The 18172-nt window shown below is 36.1% G+C and overlaps 1 protein-coding gene and 1 pseudogene across 3 annotated transcripts in view; both read right to left on the bottom strand.

Moving 5' to 3' along the window:
• Nucleotides 1-18172, bottom strand: part of Vps13a (vacuolar protein sorting 13 homolog A) — a 197239-nt gene that overhangs the window by 84395 nt on the left and 94672 nt on the right. For all 3 annotated transcript variants that reach the window (XM_041661420.1, XM_041661421.1, XM_041661422.1), the window contains exons 37-45: nucleotides 17716-17885; nucleotides 17073-17287; nucleotides 15801-16033; nucleotides 13365-13457; nucleotides 9953-10309; nucleotides 8007-8108; nucleotides 6229-6387; nucleotides 5835-6090; nucleotides 3811-3971 (exon numbers count right to left, since the gene is read on the bottom strand). In XM_041661420.1, the coding sequence (XP_041517354.1) occupies nucleotides 3811-3971; nucleotides 5835-6090; nucleotides 6229-6387; nucleotides 8007-8108; nucleotides 9953-10309; nucleotides 13365-13457; nucleotides 15801-16033; nucleotides 17073-17287; nucleotides 17716-17885 (1746 nt within the window). The remainder of the gene's footprint in view (nucleotides 1-3810; nucleotides 3972-5834; nucleotides 6091-6228; nucleotides 6388-8006; nucleotides 8109-9952; nucleotides 10310-13364; nucleotides 13458-15800; nucleotides 16034-17072; nucleotides 17288-17715; nucleotides 17886-18172) is intronic.
• LOC121454195 lies at nucleotides 11928-13095 on the bottom strand (annotated as a pseudogene).

The following is an 18172-nucleotide window of genomic DNA, read 5'->3' as shown; positions in this document are numbered from 1 at the left end:
GCAGAATGGAGAAATGAGGTTATAAGCCATGGGACAGAACATAAATTAAAATAAATTGGTTAATTTAAGTAATTAGAGCTAGTGGGACAAACCTAAGTTAAGGCCAAGGTTTCATAATTAAGTCTCCATGTGGTTATTTGAGAGCTGGTAGCCCATAGAAAAATCTGGCAATAGACCACAGGTAAATTTTACTTTTGACATTATTTTTCCTGACTACTAAACTCAAAAAATACATATTCTAAAACATCTGAAAACATAAGAAACATAGTAAATTATCATTACCAATAATGAGGATTATTTTGGCAATAATTTCTTAAGTATTTTTTGCTTATCTCTAATATGTTATGGCATCCATTTATTAAAAAAGATTTAAAGTGTTAAATATTACTACACATTTAAAAAGCTGTAGGGAGTTATTTTATTTAACTAAGAATTACATATATAAATGTTCCAAAGAGAGCTCTGTGGTTGGGAGTGCTAGCTCTTCTTCCAGAAGGCCTGGATCTGGTTTCCTGCACCTACATGGCAGCTTGCTGCTATCTGTGTCTCCTGTTCCAGGCAATCTGATGCCTTCATGCAGACATACCTACAGGCAAAATGCCAATGTACATATAAAAATAAATAATTTTTAAAACATTAAATATATAAATACACCTCCCCCCACACACAAGAGTTAAATTGAAGTACATTCCACCTTGAGAGACAATGCTCCTTTAAAAATTGTAGACTAACAAAATCCCAGTGGCAGGCATAGAAAACATTTTAAGTCATAGGTGAGACAAATCCAAGCGACCAATGCCTCAAACAATACAGGGTATTGTTATTGCCCTTCCAGAAATAGAAGGCACTATTGCTAAACACCACATACTTTAGACATAGAATTTAGAAGAATTAAGCTGGAGCTGAACTGGAAGCCTCCTCCTGAAGAATATCTCCCAAAGAATAGGAGGGAGTCATGTTAGTTGCCAAGGGAGAAAAATGAGTCAACATTCCTACCCACCTTAATCACAACAATGATCATAATGGCAAGATATTCTGGAATGTATAATGGTGGCACTTACACCCTGAGGGTCACCAACAGTCACCTCATTGGACTAAGGCTTTTTCAATAGGAACAAATTCATGCCTGGCACTTTAAATTTAGCCCAACTACCAATGGCTGGTGAGACCATGGAGCCTAAAGGTGAACCTATTATTATTGCCCTTTTATTAACCTAATATAATCACTAATTGCATTTTAAATATTTGTCTTTACATCTGCAGATACATGTAACTCTCAACCCTCATCAAAAAACTTTTTTTGCTGCAGAAAACATTAAAGAAAGCTGAAACTCATCAAAATGCAGAGACCAACTGTACCAATTAATACATTTATAATACAAAATCTACCTAAGGCTCAGAAAACATTGAGGAATAGGGCAGAAAGATTTTAAGAAGTTTAGGAATCTGCTGTATGACAGTCTCTTCAAAAAAAAAAAAAGATAACAGACACGGGGAGGTTATGAAAAGAAGGTGGATCTGGGAAGTACTGGGGATAGGGTGGGGAATGTCATCAAGATACCTTGTATATAATTCTCAAAGGACTAATAAATTATTGTATTATACAAATTACATAAAAATATTTTAAGTAGCTGGATTACTTAGAATAGTCTGTGACTTACACTCATTATAAATTTATACATGTTTAAAAAGGGATCATAAATAATTAAAAAATAAATTCATCAACAATTGGAAAATTTTCCCAGAAACTCAGAATTAGTATAAGTAATCATTTACATGGAAGAGTATAATCTTAACAACCAATATCTTAGATCAATTCAAACTTTCCCTAAACACTTTAAACATTAGATCAAGATCTTTTAGGAATATAAATGAAAATTCTTTAAGCATAATTTAAGCAAACCAAATCTAATAGTACTCTAGAAGTTTAATAATTTTAAGGCAAAGAATTATACTAAGAATAGTGTTGTTTAATGTTTGAAACTCTAGATCATTCGTCACATTAACAATTTTGTTCATAACCTTTTAATAAAGATAAAAATTGCAAGAGAAATAAACTAAAATATATTAATAAATGTCTTTTATTTAAATATAATTGCTGAAATCTACTACAACACATGGATCTAATAAAATGGAATATTATATATGAATGTTATAATAATTTGTTTTCTAAATGACAGTAATGGATAAACAAAAACAAAAAATAATAAATTTTATTTTTAAAAAAGGAAAATACTTATAATAGATAAAAAAACTTTAGGAGGGATCCCATGATTTATGACTTAGAGGCAGAGTAATCAAGAGAGTATGGTATTGTCATACAAATAAACAGATAATTAAAATTGCCATCCAACTTTGCAGCACAATGACAAACTTTACTCATTCTGGTTGACTGGAACTGTGAATCTGGTAGTAATTTTTTTTCTCTACATCTCTTTTCCTTTCCATTACCTGAAAACTGGCTTTCCCTGTGAAAAGTACTTGATTTTATTATTTGTATAGTTGTAAACCAAAGATGAAGATATGATTATTTGATAGCTTTGTGGCAACAGAATGTCTATTTTTAATTCTACCTAATATACTGTGCTCTGTTACAAGAGTTTAATACACAATCTTAACTCACCTAACTTATGCTAATATTATGCTTTATTATCATTTATTTACCTGCTGACTACATTGCACTATGAATTTATTAAATAATAGTTATTTTAATATAAACTTTAGCATTTAATATAAAGTCAATATGTATGTAATTACTAGGTCTTGAATGAGTACAATAGTTAAAAATGTACTGTAAAACAATAGGACTGACCAGAAACAAATCAACTATGAAAATATAATACTAAAATTAAATTTTGTTGGAAAATGTGAAAAAAAACAAACAGATAAATGAAAAATGGAGAGTTCACCTCTAATATATAAGGCCAGTGAGGACAATCTAAGAAGAAAATATCATCTGCTTTACGGCAACTGAATAACAAAATGGAAAACTTTGACCCTCAAACTCTCCTCTACATATACAAAGACTTGCTCAAAATGAAAATGTGGTATTCTCCACACACCAGATCTACTTCTTAGGAACCTTATCAGCTGCATGTTCTGGTGAGTAAAAAAGTCATATTCTGTTCTTTATTATGCCTATATAAAATTTAAGACTGTGTAAATTATATACTGTGAACTAAGTTGATGTACAGGAAAGGAAAGTAGGAAGAGAATGAAGTTTTTTGAATAGTAAATCATCCACTACCTTGATGGCTATGAAGGCGTATCTTTATGTTAAAACTAAACTTTCTATGCTATTTGTAGTATGTATATCTTTGTAAGTCTAATTTTCTTGAGTTTTACTATTTAAAAATATAAACATGCTATATAAAACTAAGCAAAATATGATGCATATTTTTATCAACTCCTAAAAATGAAGCAATTCTCTAAGAAATGATAATGTTCCAGTGCTCATGTCAAAGGAGTGCTGTGCTGATGGGAATCTGAACACTGGCGGTGTGTCTGCAATACTTTGTATTCTTTTGGCAATCATTTACTTGAATATTTCTCTTTTCTGAGATAGGTTTTTTTTTTTTTTAATGTATTCCAGGCTGGCATCAAACTGACTAAGTAGCCCAGAATGATCCCTGCTGCCCTCCCCTCCAGAGTTCTAAGAGTAAAAAAGTACACCACCATATACAGGATATGAGGTGTTAGGGACCAACTCAGGGCTTCCTACATCCAAGGCAGGCACCCTACAAACTGAGCTACATCTCTGCCTACTTCAAACACATCATAAGAGCTTCTACCAATGTCCTTATTTCATACCTGCACTGGTGAGCGGATTGTTACCTTCTTACTTCCTTCAACTGTGTCAATTTGACAAACAATAGATCTTTCAACTCCAGACTCCCTGTGTCTTACTGTATACAGACGCCGTCCCACTTTTGTTAACGGAATCTTGTCAGCAGCAGAGTGGTTAACAGGTGCTAAATCAAATACAGATGTTCTCAAGTTAATTAAACTTACTATATAATAATTTCAAATGTATGAAATGAAAAAAACAAGTCTTTGAATATAATCAGTACTACAGGATATTATTCACCTAAATCCTCCAAAGCATTTTATCAAAAACACAGCTGAAATATTGTTTTCACTGAGCCTAAACCATCACAATTAAGAAAGCAAACAGTAATGAGAGGAATGCTTATGATCAGTAGTTTGCTGTCATAGTAACTACTGGAGTTACCAAGGTGAGTATAGGTTTCCCTTTTTAATTTTCTAACTCTCCATGTCACGTTTAAGATAGAACTTAGATTTCATTAAAGAAAATTTCATATACACTCAGAAAACATGAACATAGTATATTGGGAGTAAAATTACTTAATTTACATAAATTTGACTCCCTAGTCTTAAAATTAATTCTCACAGTAAATAAAAGTAATAAGAACACATCATAGACAATGTCCTGATAACACCAATCTGTTAAACATTACCTCATGATGGGAATAGCTACTGATGTATTAATAGCCTTCTGAGTCTAGTTAGATTTTCAGACAGTCTTCCATCAAATACTGCCTTCAGTATCTGATTGAAATATCAGTGAATAAGATTTTATGACAAAGAAATTATATGCTGTTTTTACCTTCAATAAAAATGAGTAACTTGTGAAAAGCAGAACTGACTTCCACATCAATAGGCATAATATTCAAAACAATTAGCAAGGGGCTAGAAAGATGGTCCACTAGTTACGAGGACTTATTGCTCTTTCAGAAGACCTGGATTCAATTTCCAGTACCAAAATGGTCACTCACAATCATCCATAGCCCCAGTTCCAGGGAATCAAACAAGCAAGTGAAACACATACAGTCAAAAAGCCAAACATTTGTACACATAAAATAAATCTAAAAAAATTACAAACATAAAAACAGAGAGAGGCGAGGCTTGGTGGCACATGCCTTTAATCCCAGAACTTGGGAGGCAGAGGCAGGCGGATCTCAGTGAATTTGAAGCCAGTCTGGTCTACAGAGCAAGTTCTAGGACAGCCAGGGGTACACAGAGAAACCCTGTCTCAAGCAAACAAACAAAAAACTCAACTAACCAACCAAAACAAAACAGAGATAAATATATGCAATTAATTCATTTAAAAATTCACTCACCTAAAAACATTTGTAAAATATATATTTAGTCATAGCTATAATGGTTACAATATATGACACATCTATCACTGATATGGAAAAGCTGAGTGAGATATACTATCTTTCATCCTTACTCCAAGTTCTAATAATACCATTCTCTGGACAAGCAAAGTCAGAAATTAGAATACCAAGATGTAGTGACTAAAGAAATCAACATACTGGAGAGAAAAATACTGTTCTCGTGTTGGCTTGAATGAGATTGTACCCTCCATAGGCTCTAGTATTTGAATACTTAGTCCCCATTTGGCAGAGCTATTTGGGAAGGATTAGGAGGTGCCATCTTTTGGAAAAAGTGCATCACTGGATGTTGGTTTCCAGGTTTCAAAGCCTCCCACCATTCTCATTTTGTTCTGTTTCTTGCTTGCAGTTCAAGGTGGGAGTGCTCCCCTTGCTAATCAAACCACCATGCCTGTTGCCTCTATTCTGCCATTAGTAGACTCTAACCCGCTGGAACCGTAATCCCTAACAAACTCTTTCTTCTGTAAGTTGCATTGGTCATAGTGTTTTCCTCAGTAATGGAACAGTAATTAATGTAGTCCCCATTGTACTAGAAAACCTTTTTTTTTTTTTCAAAAACAGCTGCTAAGGTAGTACAAAGGAGTAAGCTTTTACAAAACAGCTTCACAAATCTCAGAAAAGAAATGTGTCACTTACTGAGGATAATGAAGAAGAGTTTGCTGCTTAGGCTGGTCATTGCACTGAAATGATCACTGTCCTTAGTTCGTACATAATCCATACTTAAACTCTCTTCATTTTTCAGCTCATATGATTTTGCCATAGGAACATTAAGTACATTAAAAGAATCACTTGGTGAAACAGAGACAGTAAGTCCAAGAGAATTTAAAATCATAAATGGTGCTAGATCTCTTAGGAAGACAGCTGACGATCCAGTAGCAGCTTCAGTAAATGCCTAAAAGGGAAAATTTGGAAGAAATGAGAACACTCTAGTATATGAGAAAAGTAACTAGATCAACAACAACTTTACTCATTTAAGGGTCAATGTAAAATACTTCAATATTCAACATGTCAAATATTTGTCTTTTCTTACCTCGACTAAATTATTTAACATCACAAGGCCACACTTGGATAATGTAATATTTAATTGGTCTTTAGAATAAAAACTTATAACAGTTTTATATTCTGGTACTTTGTAGTTTTCTTCTTCACTATCTGACTCAACGATGGACTCTTTTGCTTTCTTTTTCATCTAAAATGATAAACTAAAATTAGACACAAAAGAATTCACTTTTAGGAGTATAACATAACTTATTTGCAAAGTAAAAACAAACACCATCAGAAAGAAAGCTATAAATTCCATGGGTTACACTGCCACAGTGAAGAGCTATGAATTACATGGGCTATATAATGTTCAATGAAATTTCTTGGACATGCCAAGTAATGTCACAAAGCCAAGAGGAGGGAATACTAAAGGAAAATAAATTCTATTGTCTTTGATAATTTGGAAGAAAGAAAAATTTTGAAAATTACTAAGTATATATGGAATCTACAGGTAAATCAAACACATGCACTTCACAACAAATTAGTCAAGAAGAGTAGTATAGTGTACTGGTCATGTTAGCAGATGAGAACGAGGCACTAACATAGTCAGATGGAAGTGGCAGAACAATGCTGGGAAGCAGGAATTTGTGTACTATATACTTCTTTCCAGAATTCAGCAACTCACTGCCCATGTACAGCCTAATCTAAAAACTAACAATAAAACTAGTTAATAAAAATCTGTCATCTGATATAACCTAAATAGTTAAATTAAATCATTTAATATAATAGGGTAGACTTGCCAAGTTAGTCATATATTTGTTATTTTATCCTACTTTTATTTCCCCCCTTGGTTTTTCAAGGCAAAGATTTTGTGTAGCTCTGGCTGTCTTTGAAATCGTTATGTAGACCAGGATGGCCTTGAACTCAGAGATATTTTATCTTATTTTAGGGCCCTGAAAATTGTCTACAGATCTACAAGTAGGAGCCCACCATTAGGTAAGAAGTATGCATTAATTTAGATAACACCATGCCTCACAAGCACAATTTCCCCTATTTAAAGGCACTGATTCTCAGGATTACATAAATTCACAATATATTTTAAGCAAATAAACATACAATCTTCAGTAGATTATATAGAGAAGATGAAATAGAGAGGAAGAAAGCAGGGGATTGGGAGTGAGGGGGGGAAGTAGGAAGGTATGAACAAGAGGAGGGAGGGAGCAAGAGATGGAAGGAGGGAAGGAAGTCCATTCAGAGAACAAAAGAAGGTGGGACTGACCATAACCTAAAGAACATTGCTGCAGTCTCAGGTCTCTGATGATCAGTCTGCAGGTCACAATTTTTACTTTCACTGTAGGGATGTCTATTACATTTCTGGTATTATATGGGCTGGAGCCATGGCTCAGTGGTTAAGAGCACTTGCTATCTTGCAGAGGACCTGAATCTGACTCCCAGCACCCACAGAGTGGTTCACAATGGCTTGTGACACCAGTATCAAAGGATCTGATGTCCTCTTCTAGCCTCTGTGGACACCAAGCAGGCATACGGTGCACAGACATACATGCAGGCAAAACAATCACACATGTATTAACAATAAATAAGTTAAAGTGCATAGTGTGATATGGAGATCTTCAAAAACTTTGGAAAGCTTTTTCTTCTAAACTCTTTTTCAGACTTCAAATATACTCTGAGGATGTTAATAATTAAGCTTTATATATATAAACACACAATACACATATACAGAAGCAGAAAATATATGGAAAAACTATACATCAATTAATTTATAAGCCCAAAACTACTTTAAGAAAATAACACACACATATATACCTTGATTCCAAGATTCCATGGTCTAAAATCATCAGTCTGATCAATTTCTAAGGGTTCCAGTAAAGGTTCCCAAACACCAAACATTTCGTTATAGTAGTGAACCTAATAAAAGAAATTTTCATTTTTTAAATAAAGCATTCTACTATCTAAAATGACTTTTTTAAAAAGATTTATTTATTATGTATACAACATTCTGCCTCCATGTATGCCCGCACGCCAGAAGAGGGCGCCAAATCTCATTACAGATAGTTGTGAGCCATCACACGGTTGCTGGGAATTGAACTCAGGACCTTTGGAAGAGCAGCCAGTGCTCTTAACCGCTGAGCCATCTCTCCAGCCCCCTAAATTGACTTTTTAAATGACACTTCTTACCACCATTCATTTTGGCTGTGCTATTTCTTCCACATAGTAATAGAATAGTAGTTTTCTATTCTACATGTCAATAGTTTTCTATATATACTCCTTACATACTTTCTTCATCTGACTTAGAGACCAAATTCTACCTTCACATTTTAGCACCACCCCCTTTGACATTTATTTATTTACACGTGTGTACACGTATTTCAATGAGAGAACACTTGTATGAGTCAGTTCTTCCCCTTTTCACCATGTGGTGAACTAACTTCCAATGAGCCTTCCTGCAAACCCACAACCCCTTCTAATGCACTTTTCCTTGGTCTTTCTCCTGGGCCAGCAGCAAATCCTGCATTCACCTATCACAAATTACTAACACTTGAAAACTTGCCAGTCCCAGCACCACCGACTAGTGTGCTGGTGGTAACATGGCGAGCTTTCCTACCATCCACATAGCTTCGGGATTTGAATGCCTTTGCCTGTCGAATAGCCCAGATAAAGTCCTCTACAAAATACACAATTTGAAAATCTGCAGTGTAGTACTAATGCATTACAACTGTGTTAGTATATAATTCTGTATCATTTCATATAAAAATAGAAGCTTTTAAATTTTCAGCTTCACTTTTAAAAGGTAGACTACCAGATTGCTTTTGAAAATTATTAAGTACAATAATTTTAAGAATTATTGGAGATGATTATATATAATTTTTCTGTTTCTGAAGCGTTAGCATTAAAATTAATACTAACACACATTAGGCATGCATCCAACTACTAATCTATATTCCCAGCCTCTTTCTTAAATTAATTTTATCTTAAATATCCATGGAAATAGTTTTATAAATTCTGAGGTAAAACATATTTACTCTGATTCTTTTTTCTCTTTAAAAATTTTGGGAGGGTTTGGGATTAGAGTCCAATGTCTTACACATGCTAAGCAACCACTCTACACTTCAAGTACATCCTCAGTAGAGACACTTTAAAAACTCAAAGACCTTACCCAGTATTCATAAATTTAATCTACCCTTTCAAAGAAAAAATATAACTCAATCTTAGTTCTTAAATTTTTTTTTGTTTTTTTCTTGAGACAGGGTTTCAAAAATCAGAATTTTTCATCATGACAACTATCTATTGATAAATCACTTTCAAAAAGATTTTATTTTTATTTATATGTATGTATGTGTGTTTGTGTGAATGTCTGCCATGTGGGTCCCTGTGTACAAAGAGGACCCCAGAGCTGTAGGGGCAGAGCTGTAGGCAGTTGTGAGCCGCCTAATCTGGACTCTGGGAACCAGATTCTGAGTCTCTGGAAAAGCAAGACGCTCTAGCTGCTGGGCTGTCTCTCTAGATCCTAATGCACCACCTCTGAAGCTCAGAAAAATCAGCTGAAATATAAAATATGGATACGTAATTTGAAATTTAAAGTAATAAATATATATAAGCAACCACTGAAGGGCATAAATGTGTAAGCTTTCTTCTAATAGGTTTAAAATCAGTATCATTATTTACAATAAATTCAACTTAAAAGTGACATAAGATCCCAGAATATTCTATGTGAAGCATCATAAAACCTGAAAAATTATATACACACTTACTTCCAGCTCAAGCTGACAGTGGAGATTTATTAAAGTACTCCAGTTTTTGCTTTCCCCCAAAAAGCGTGCCTTTGCCAACAGCATCGGCACTGTTCTATGACCAATTCCAGCTTCGAGAACTATAAAAATAGAATCAATATTCAAGTTCAGTGTCTCTCCTCCTGGAATCAATTCATTTGATGGAACTACTTTTTCTGTTTCATTGGATTCTTCAAGAAACCACATTTTCAGATTCTTAGTATCCTGCTTGTCCCATAAATGTGCTATGGAAGAGGTGTTTTCTTCTGGGATTGTTTCCTTAGTTGTATAAAGTGCTGAAGTAATAGTTATTATGGTATTTATGATAACTGGTGAAACCTAAATGGAGAAAACAATTTAAAAATTGATTACATACATTTGCTGAATGAACATGGAGAATTAAGACTAGACACTGAAAGGCACTACTGCATAATAGATATAATTTTCTACAACAAAAATATTTATATACGTTTGTTAAAATATTTGTAAATCTTATTACTATTACACCAACTAGATATGATAATTATATGTATACTAGATATCAACTATAAAACTTTAGTCAAAATAAAGCATTTATCATAAAATTTACAATAATATCTTATAAGATTAATATATATATACTTCCAAAAATATATGTATACATTTTGTCAACCAGGGTCTATCCTGGGCCCTATGACTGCTACACAATAAGATCAGTCCTTTTTCTGAATGATGGTGATGGCGATGGTTAGACAGAGTCTAAATTGTCCAGGCTAGCTTAAACCTCAGTGCTCTGTACTTGAGGCAGGACTAGAACTTATGACTCTTATATTTTGGACTCTTGAGCAGCTAAGACAGACATACCACCAAATCAATTTTATTTTCTGAATACGCAGTTTTATATCCACCAGCCCTAATGGGCTAGACGATTTGTAGCACCATGGAAAATGCATAACAGACCACAGAGGTACAACAGCACACAGAGGACAGATACTCCACAGATTATGGCTGGAGTTATGGTAGAAAAAGAGCTTTGGACTAAAGTAGATAGAGGCGGTGATAAACACATTTACAAAAGGAAACAAGCTGGAAGTCGGCCTGTTTATGAGGTTCACTCAGTCCGCAGAAACAAAATGACAGTAATTTTTAAATTATTGACTAAAATCTTAGTACATCCCATGCACACATAGCACCAGTTTAAAAAGAATTATTAAAGACCTCCAGCACCATGTAGCTCACCCTGAAAGTTCATTTCTTATCACAAATCAGAAGAGTGATAAACACTGATGGGAAATTCAGTAAAATACACGATTGGCAAACTGTAAAAGGTCTACTGTGTTCTCAGGAACCTATCAGCTCAGCAGTTTCTGCCTCTGAGAGGACCAACACCCAAGAGTGAGAGGCCAAAGGCAGGGTTCAGGCCCCATGGCCAGGCTACACTCTGTTTCTAGTACTAAGCAACTGCCATACACAGCATTTGGAGATTGTGACTACAACCCCAGCTCCCGAAACTAACCAGGCTCCACTGGTGGTGGGTTAGCTTCTCACGTAGAAATCAGCACATCTGCCTTTTCCTACTCTGATTCTTACTCACATGCCCTTCTGAGGCTTTAAAAGGGATAAGGGCATATATAGGTATGCACAGTCAAGAATCAGCTATAAATATTCAGACTGTTACGTTTTAAAATTACACCAAACTGACTTCCCAAAGAAAACCCGTTTCTTCATAAATCAAATATAGTATATAAAAAGCTGGAATGATGGGTAATTCAAATACAAAACTCAGGTACAAATCAACCCATTTTTTCCTTCCAAACTACACAGGCTCATACAGTTGACTCTACCGTACAGACAGCTGCTCCACACAGAATTACACCCTAGCGTAAGGAATTATTCTAAGTCTTCAGGAGACCGAGGTTCGAGGTCCTGCCGACTGCATTAAAACTGCAGCACCGGGCAGAGCTGAGAAGCGCTGCCATCAAGCATGGCTTCCTTCCTGCTCGTGTGTCCCACAGTTACTGAACGACGGGGGTCTGGTCTGTGCACGGCTGCGCCATCCACTGCCCATTTGCAATGTCGCCAGGAGCCGCTTCTCCTCTCAGCTCCGCACTCTTGGCTGTTAGCCCACTGGAAGGAAGGCTGCAGGGTTCACTATCACACGGGTTTCTGCTGTACGCACTGCCGTATGCTGCTTCGTAGCCCGGGTCACACTTCTCTTCCTTAACAGCCATCTTCTTCCCATCCTCTTGTGCAAGCTGCAGGTCAAACGTGTACAGCACCTCCTGAACGTCCGTGTTCCGTTCAATGCCCTTCAGCTGGTCTCTTAAGTCCTTCAGCTTAATGTAGTAATGCACCTTGTCCTGGGCGCGAGGAAACTGGGCACACCTGGCACTGGAAGACGGCATGACGTAGCAGAGGGTTTCTGTGTCTGGGATCTTGTGGGGTTGAAGCCCAAATTCCAAGTTCTTAACCTTTACTCCAAAAACTTCTTTACTGAAAATTTCATAAATACATTTTCCATTAAACACCGCTATTCGTGGCTGGTATTTCTGCAGTTTCTGCACTAGGATTCGTACTCCTTCCCGGAATTCCTTACTGGACAGATCCTTGCTGCCTGGCGTCGTCCTCTCCACCATGTTGGTGAAGCCGATGCCATAATTCCCAGGTAAGGTGTGGTCATCCATGTGGTTCAGCTGAACCTCACTCAGTCCTGACATGAACAGACACTTCCAGAAACGGTTCCCAGGTCCAGGGTAGTGGTGCCCTTTGTAAGCAGCCATCAGTCTTGGGTTGATGCCAATGATCACAATGTCCAGATTGAAGGTCAAGATGTCGGCAGGCAGTGTCTTGGTGAGCAGCTCAGCTTCAGAAACCCCATTGAAGCGGTCCACTTTCCGCTTCACTTTAAACGCGTCAGTAATCTTCTCTTGCTTCTATTTTGACTTTGTGGACTTACCAGATCTTTTTGACCCAGCAGGTTTTTTGGGTTCCACGGGGTCCTGGGGTTCTGATACTCTGGTTTTTCTTTTCCTTCTCTTTGGAGCCTCTGGTACAGGTTCAGGTTCCTAGGCAGGAGCTTCTGCTGGCATCTGCTGGTCAATCGTCACCGCCATGTTGGGAGCTTCAGCCATCCTTTGTTGAAATGGAAAGGAGTGAAAACCCTGACCCTGCTCCAGAGAAAAGCACGCGATCAGGGGCGGCCCGCGGACCCCACCAAATCAATTTTAAGTGTTTATGTTTTTTGTTTGCTTGTTTGTTTGTTTTTCAAGACAGGTTTCTCTGTAGTTTTGGAGCCTGTCCTGGAAACTAGCTTGCGTAGGCCAGGGTGGCCTTGAACTCAGAGATCTGCTTGTCTCTGCTGGGCTTTAAGGCACACTCCACCACTGCCCAGCTAAGTGTTTATGTTTTAACTTACCTTTAGTGTAAGAGATTTTACTGATATGTCAATTATTTGTGGATCAGTTCCTATCTGAGTAGCCTGATAAAACAAGTCACAAGGCTGTAAAACCTATAAGATAAAAATTATTATTAAATCAACACAGTATTGTTATAAAAATAAAGTATAAGCAAAAATACTAGCATAATACTAATATTAAAATGCAAATGAAGCATTCATCTCCCATACCCCAATTCTGATATTTATTTAAATTAGTCTATGAACTTCACAATAAGCTCCTGAGATCTGCAGGAATGGTAAGCAAAATATTTAAAAATGTTGGGCGTGAGTACATAAGCTGGTCATATATCCATCACTGAGAATCTTCAGCATTTTTATCTCATTAGACTACTGGCACCCACTAATGACACGGAGGTTTTGCAATGTATGACAGCAACCTACCAGACGGATCCAATGATCGGTGCATTCTATCAATGCTAATACTTTAATTCTCAATGTTACTGTACTAACATTGATAAGAGCATCTTATTGGTCATTTACTCTGGCCTAGAAGAAACTATTCTATAAGCAGGTCTAGGGAGAGACTGGGGTGATAAGGAACTGAAGCCTCCTACCAACAGCTAAGCAAATGAGTTCAGAGGAAGATCCTCTGGTCCCAGTGACATTTCAGAACTATACCCAAGGTGACAGTCTTTACTGTAATTGCAAGAGAGATAATACACTTGATTACTCATTTACACATATCCTAGGTTCATGACCCTAGGCATTTTCAAGCTATACTCCCCTAAGCCAAATGCAGAATTTTCCCTGTATTTATTTTGTAAGGGTTAAGTCCTATCAGTTAAATAGCACATCATCCTCATTGTATTTCACTGGTCCTGTTGGTAAGAATAAGTACACTTAATTCCTTCTGAAAGTTCACTAGGTGGGGATGGAGAGATGGCTCAGTGGTTAAGAGCACTGGTTGCTCTTCTAGAGGTCCTGAGTTCAATTCTCAGCACCCACATGGTGGCTCACACCCATCTGTAATGAGATCTGGTGCCCTCTTCTGGCATGTAGGCATACATGCAGAGGAACAGTGTATACATAATAAATAAACAAACAAACAAACAAATAAATAAATGAAAGTTCACTAGGTGAATGTAGAGCTTTATCTGACATGTTTAGGGAACATTGGTAAGAACATTCAAAACCTCAAGAAGCAACATGGACGATGTTCTCAAAAATGTATATAAAGTTTGTGAATGAAAATTCCAGAAAATGAATTGTATGTGCAGAGTCTGATGATTTGATTAGAATTTCAGTATTGTGAAGGGATTGGAATGTTGCAGTCCAAAGTGCAATTACCTTATCTTGGGCTAGTTCTAGACCTCCAGAACTCCATGCCCACCTCTGTGTTTAAACTAACATTCTATAAATAATAATAATAATAATAATACCTTTTCGTTGTAGAAAACCACTGGCTTTCCACCCACTACTCTGTTATGGACCTTCTACCATGTGCAGTCCTACATGGGAGTATAACTCCTAGTCCTTCAAAGTCATACAGGTCATACATGCCAAAAGGGCAAGGTGAATGGAAGATTGTGTCATAATCTAAAGAGAAGTGAATATGGACTCCACTTTCTGTTTTCTCTATTTTCTTAGTGATGACAGAGAACTATAAAAACTCGATTTTAGATCATAATCATTAATAAATATTGACTTAAAATTAACTGGGTATGGTAGTACATTTAGTGATTCCAGCACTCAGGAAGCTAAAGCAGAAACCTATGAGATCATGACCAGCCTGGGCTATGTGATAAGATACTCCTAAAGTAAGTTTCTATTTTTAGTTAATCATAAGGGGAATATTTACACTTTCATTTTTCCTTTAGCAGCCTCAACATTTTATGATTGTATTTTAGATTACTGAGAATCTTTAAAGACAAAAAGAATAAAATTCACAGACTGGAGAAACAGGTCAGTGCAAAAGTATGTGCCTAGTACTTGAATTTCATTTCCAGTCCTGGAAAACCAAGTAATTTATTAAAGAGTAAAATTCAAGTATCAAGTATGTAAAAGTAAAGAGCTGAAACATGAAGTAAGTTATAAGTAAAATCACATTATTGAGGGAAAAAATCCACCCCCAAATTAAAATAATAAAACTGAAACACAATTTTAAAAATAAGTAAGTAATAGGTGTAACTTAAAGGTCAAACAGCATTTTCGCACTGACGTAGTTAGAACCGCAAAGAAAAATGTTATTTAAAAGTGTAAGGATGAAACTAAGTCCTTAGAATGTTCCTCTAAGTGAAGACTATCTGGAAAAATGCAACAGCACTCTAACTTCTGCCCTCCATTAGAAAGAAAGTTACTGTTGTCATGAACAAGACTGGGAAGAAGGCAGTTACTTCCTGAAGAAGTTACAGTAACCCCCAAATAACTTGCAATTGAATTAGACAATGAACTCACAGTGGTGATTTTGCCCTTTCTCTTGGCTGGAAGAAATGGGCATGCTCTGACTTGGAGATCTTTAATAGCAGCTGTTACTGTATTGCTTTCAGGGTCACCTTTACAGCAAATTTCACACTGTGTTGTAATGACTAACGCAGGAGCATCATTCCTTGTCATGTCAGCCACAAAGACAATCTCAGGGTTTTTTATTAGAATATTTATTTCCCACTTCCCTAAATCCTGTGCAGGTTCTAAAATAGAAACAAACATATACATATTAATTACACATATTACTTATGAAGAGTTAAGAGGAATAGCTAGTTTCGTCACTCAAAGTGAAATATTAAAAAACATTTAGTATGTATTTCTTTTGAGATAGGCAATACCCCCCCCACACACACACACCGCAGGAACGGAACTAGAACTACCTTTGTATATGCTATGCACATGCTCTGCCATTAAACCTCCATTTACTTACAGAAATATGAATCAAACTATGGGCAAAGTCTCTACTGTTTAATGGTAGAATTGGGTCTAAATCGATTTCGAATTCTCAACACTCTTTAAACTATATCATATTGAATATGTAAAAGAAAACAGAAAAATTGTATGCTAAAACCTAGAAGGGAATATAAAAGTTAATGAGTACTTTAAATTCAAACACCATATTTAACTTAAAGAACAACACTTGATTCATTACTTCTCCTGCTTGTTACTGACTGCAGAGAACTACTACTTGCAAATCTCATACTCAGACCTTCAAACACCGAAGGCAGGCAGAGTGGCACAGACTGCTCATCCCAGCAGTGAGGAGAAGAGAGGCAGGAGGATTAGTTCTTCAGCTTCAGAAGTAAGTTTGTGTTGAACAGTAAAGTTTGCTTCAGAACTAAGTTTAAGGACAGCAAAAGCCACATGAGACCCATTAACGAAAATACAAATTGAAAACACTACAAACTGCAGCCAGGCGGTGGTGGTACAATCCTTTAATCCTAGCACTCTAGTAGCAGAGCCATCTGAATCTCTGAGTTCGAGGCCAGCCTGGTCTCTAGAGAGAGAGAGAGTTCCAGGACAGCCAAGGCCACACAGAGAAATCCTGTCTCGGAAAACAAAACAAAACAAACAAAAAACCAAAAAGTTATAATTCACTTATTTTATTATTAATTTTTATTTATTATTTACATACATATAGACTTTTAATTTATTAATGTGTTTACTCTACACATTGAGAAGACTAATTGAAGTAACTATAGCTGCAGTAATAAGACATTAATATTTTATGTGGTAACTAACCTTCTTTAGTAGTCCATGCTTGGACACTGGTTTCTAAAGCCGTACTAGTCATGTAGGCATCAAAAAAGACATGTGCAACAGTCATCAGAAACTCCACACTTGCACAAACATACATCTCTTGCACAACTGCGTCAGTCACAAAAGCATCTCTGATTCTTCTATACTTTACATCCACCATGTCCTTTTTGTCAAACCCAAGTGTCAGTCCTATCATTCTGAAAACCAAAGACAATTTCGCATGTATGGGTAATTTAAAATAACCAAACATACCAATAAAACTTAAAGACCTGTCTATCCTTTTACTGACAGCAAATATTCTGTGAGCATGTCTTTTGAAGAATAATGAACTTATAAAACTTCAGGTATATAACTTTTCACAATGGGGGAAAATCTATTTGAGAAATTATAAGAGTTCTGTATATCAGTTTATATTTTCTTCTTGATTTCATACATTTCCCATCTAACTACACTAGTTAGTTCTATGTATTCAATAAACTCACCAACATTTCAAACATGAACAAATACCATGATGTACTGAAGTTCTCTAGACCACTTATGAATACACATAAAGGTAATTTTGAGTGTAAGTTCTATAAAAACGAAGAATCTTTCCTCAATAGCTCAAAATTATGATAATACATACCTAGGTGTGGCTTTTATGACATGAGGCCTTTTATCATCTAAAATACAGTTTTTTAATGAGAATGAACAGAATGTAGAGCCATCTGTATACAGTTTCAAACTACTTATAATATTCTCCAATTTAAATTCAGCAAGTTTCAGAGAAGGATCACGAACATCTGTAAAGAAGGCCTGTGAAAAAGAAATCCACATCAAAACTACACAGAAACACAGGATTAACGTATACTTTGGGCTATAACTATCTACAAGTCATGACATTGGCTTTTATGAAATATCAGATCCATTATTTTATTTCTCTTGTTAACTTTTATGTATTTATTTTTTTGGTTGCTGAGGGAGGGCTACCTGCATAGCCTTGGCTGTCCTGTAACTTCCTTTACAGTTCATGCTACCCTTCAACTCTCACAGGCCTGCTTGCTTCTCCCTCCAAGAGCTGAGATTAAAGTGTTTGCCACCAT

The sequence above is a fragment of the Microtus oregoni genome, unplaced genomic scaffold, assembly GCF_018167655.1.
Source record: "Microtus oregoni isolate MIOR12 unplaced genomic scaffold, Mior012 000012F_ref0000307, whole genome shotgun sequence".
Lineage (NCBI taxonomy): Eukaryota > Metazoa > Chordata > Mammalia > Rodentia > Cricetidae > Microtus > Microtus oregoni.
The sequence above is the reverse complement of the archived record's forward strand: the minus strand, read 5'-3'. Positions and strand labels throughout refer to the sequence as shown.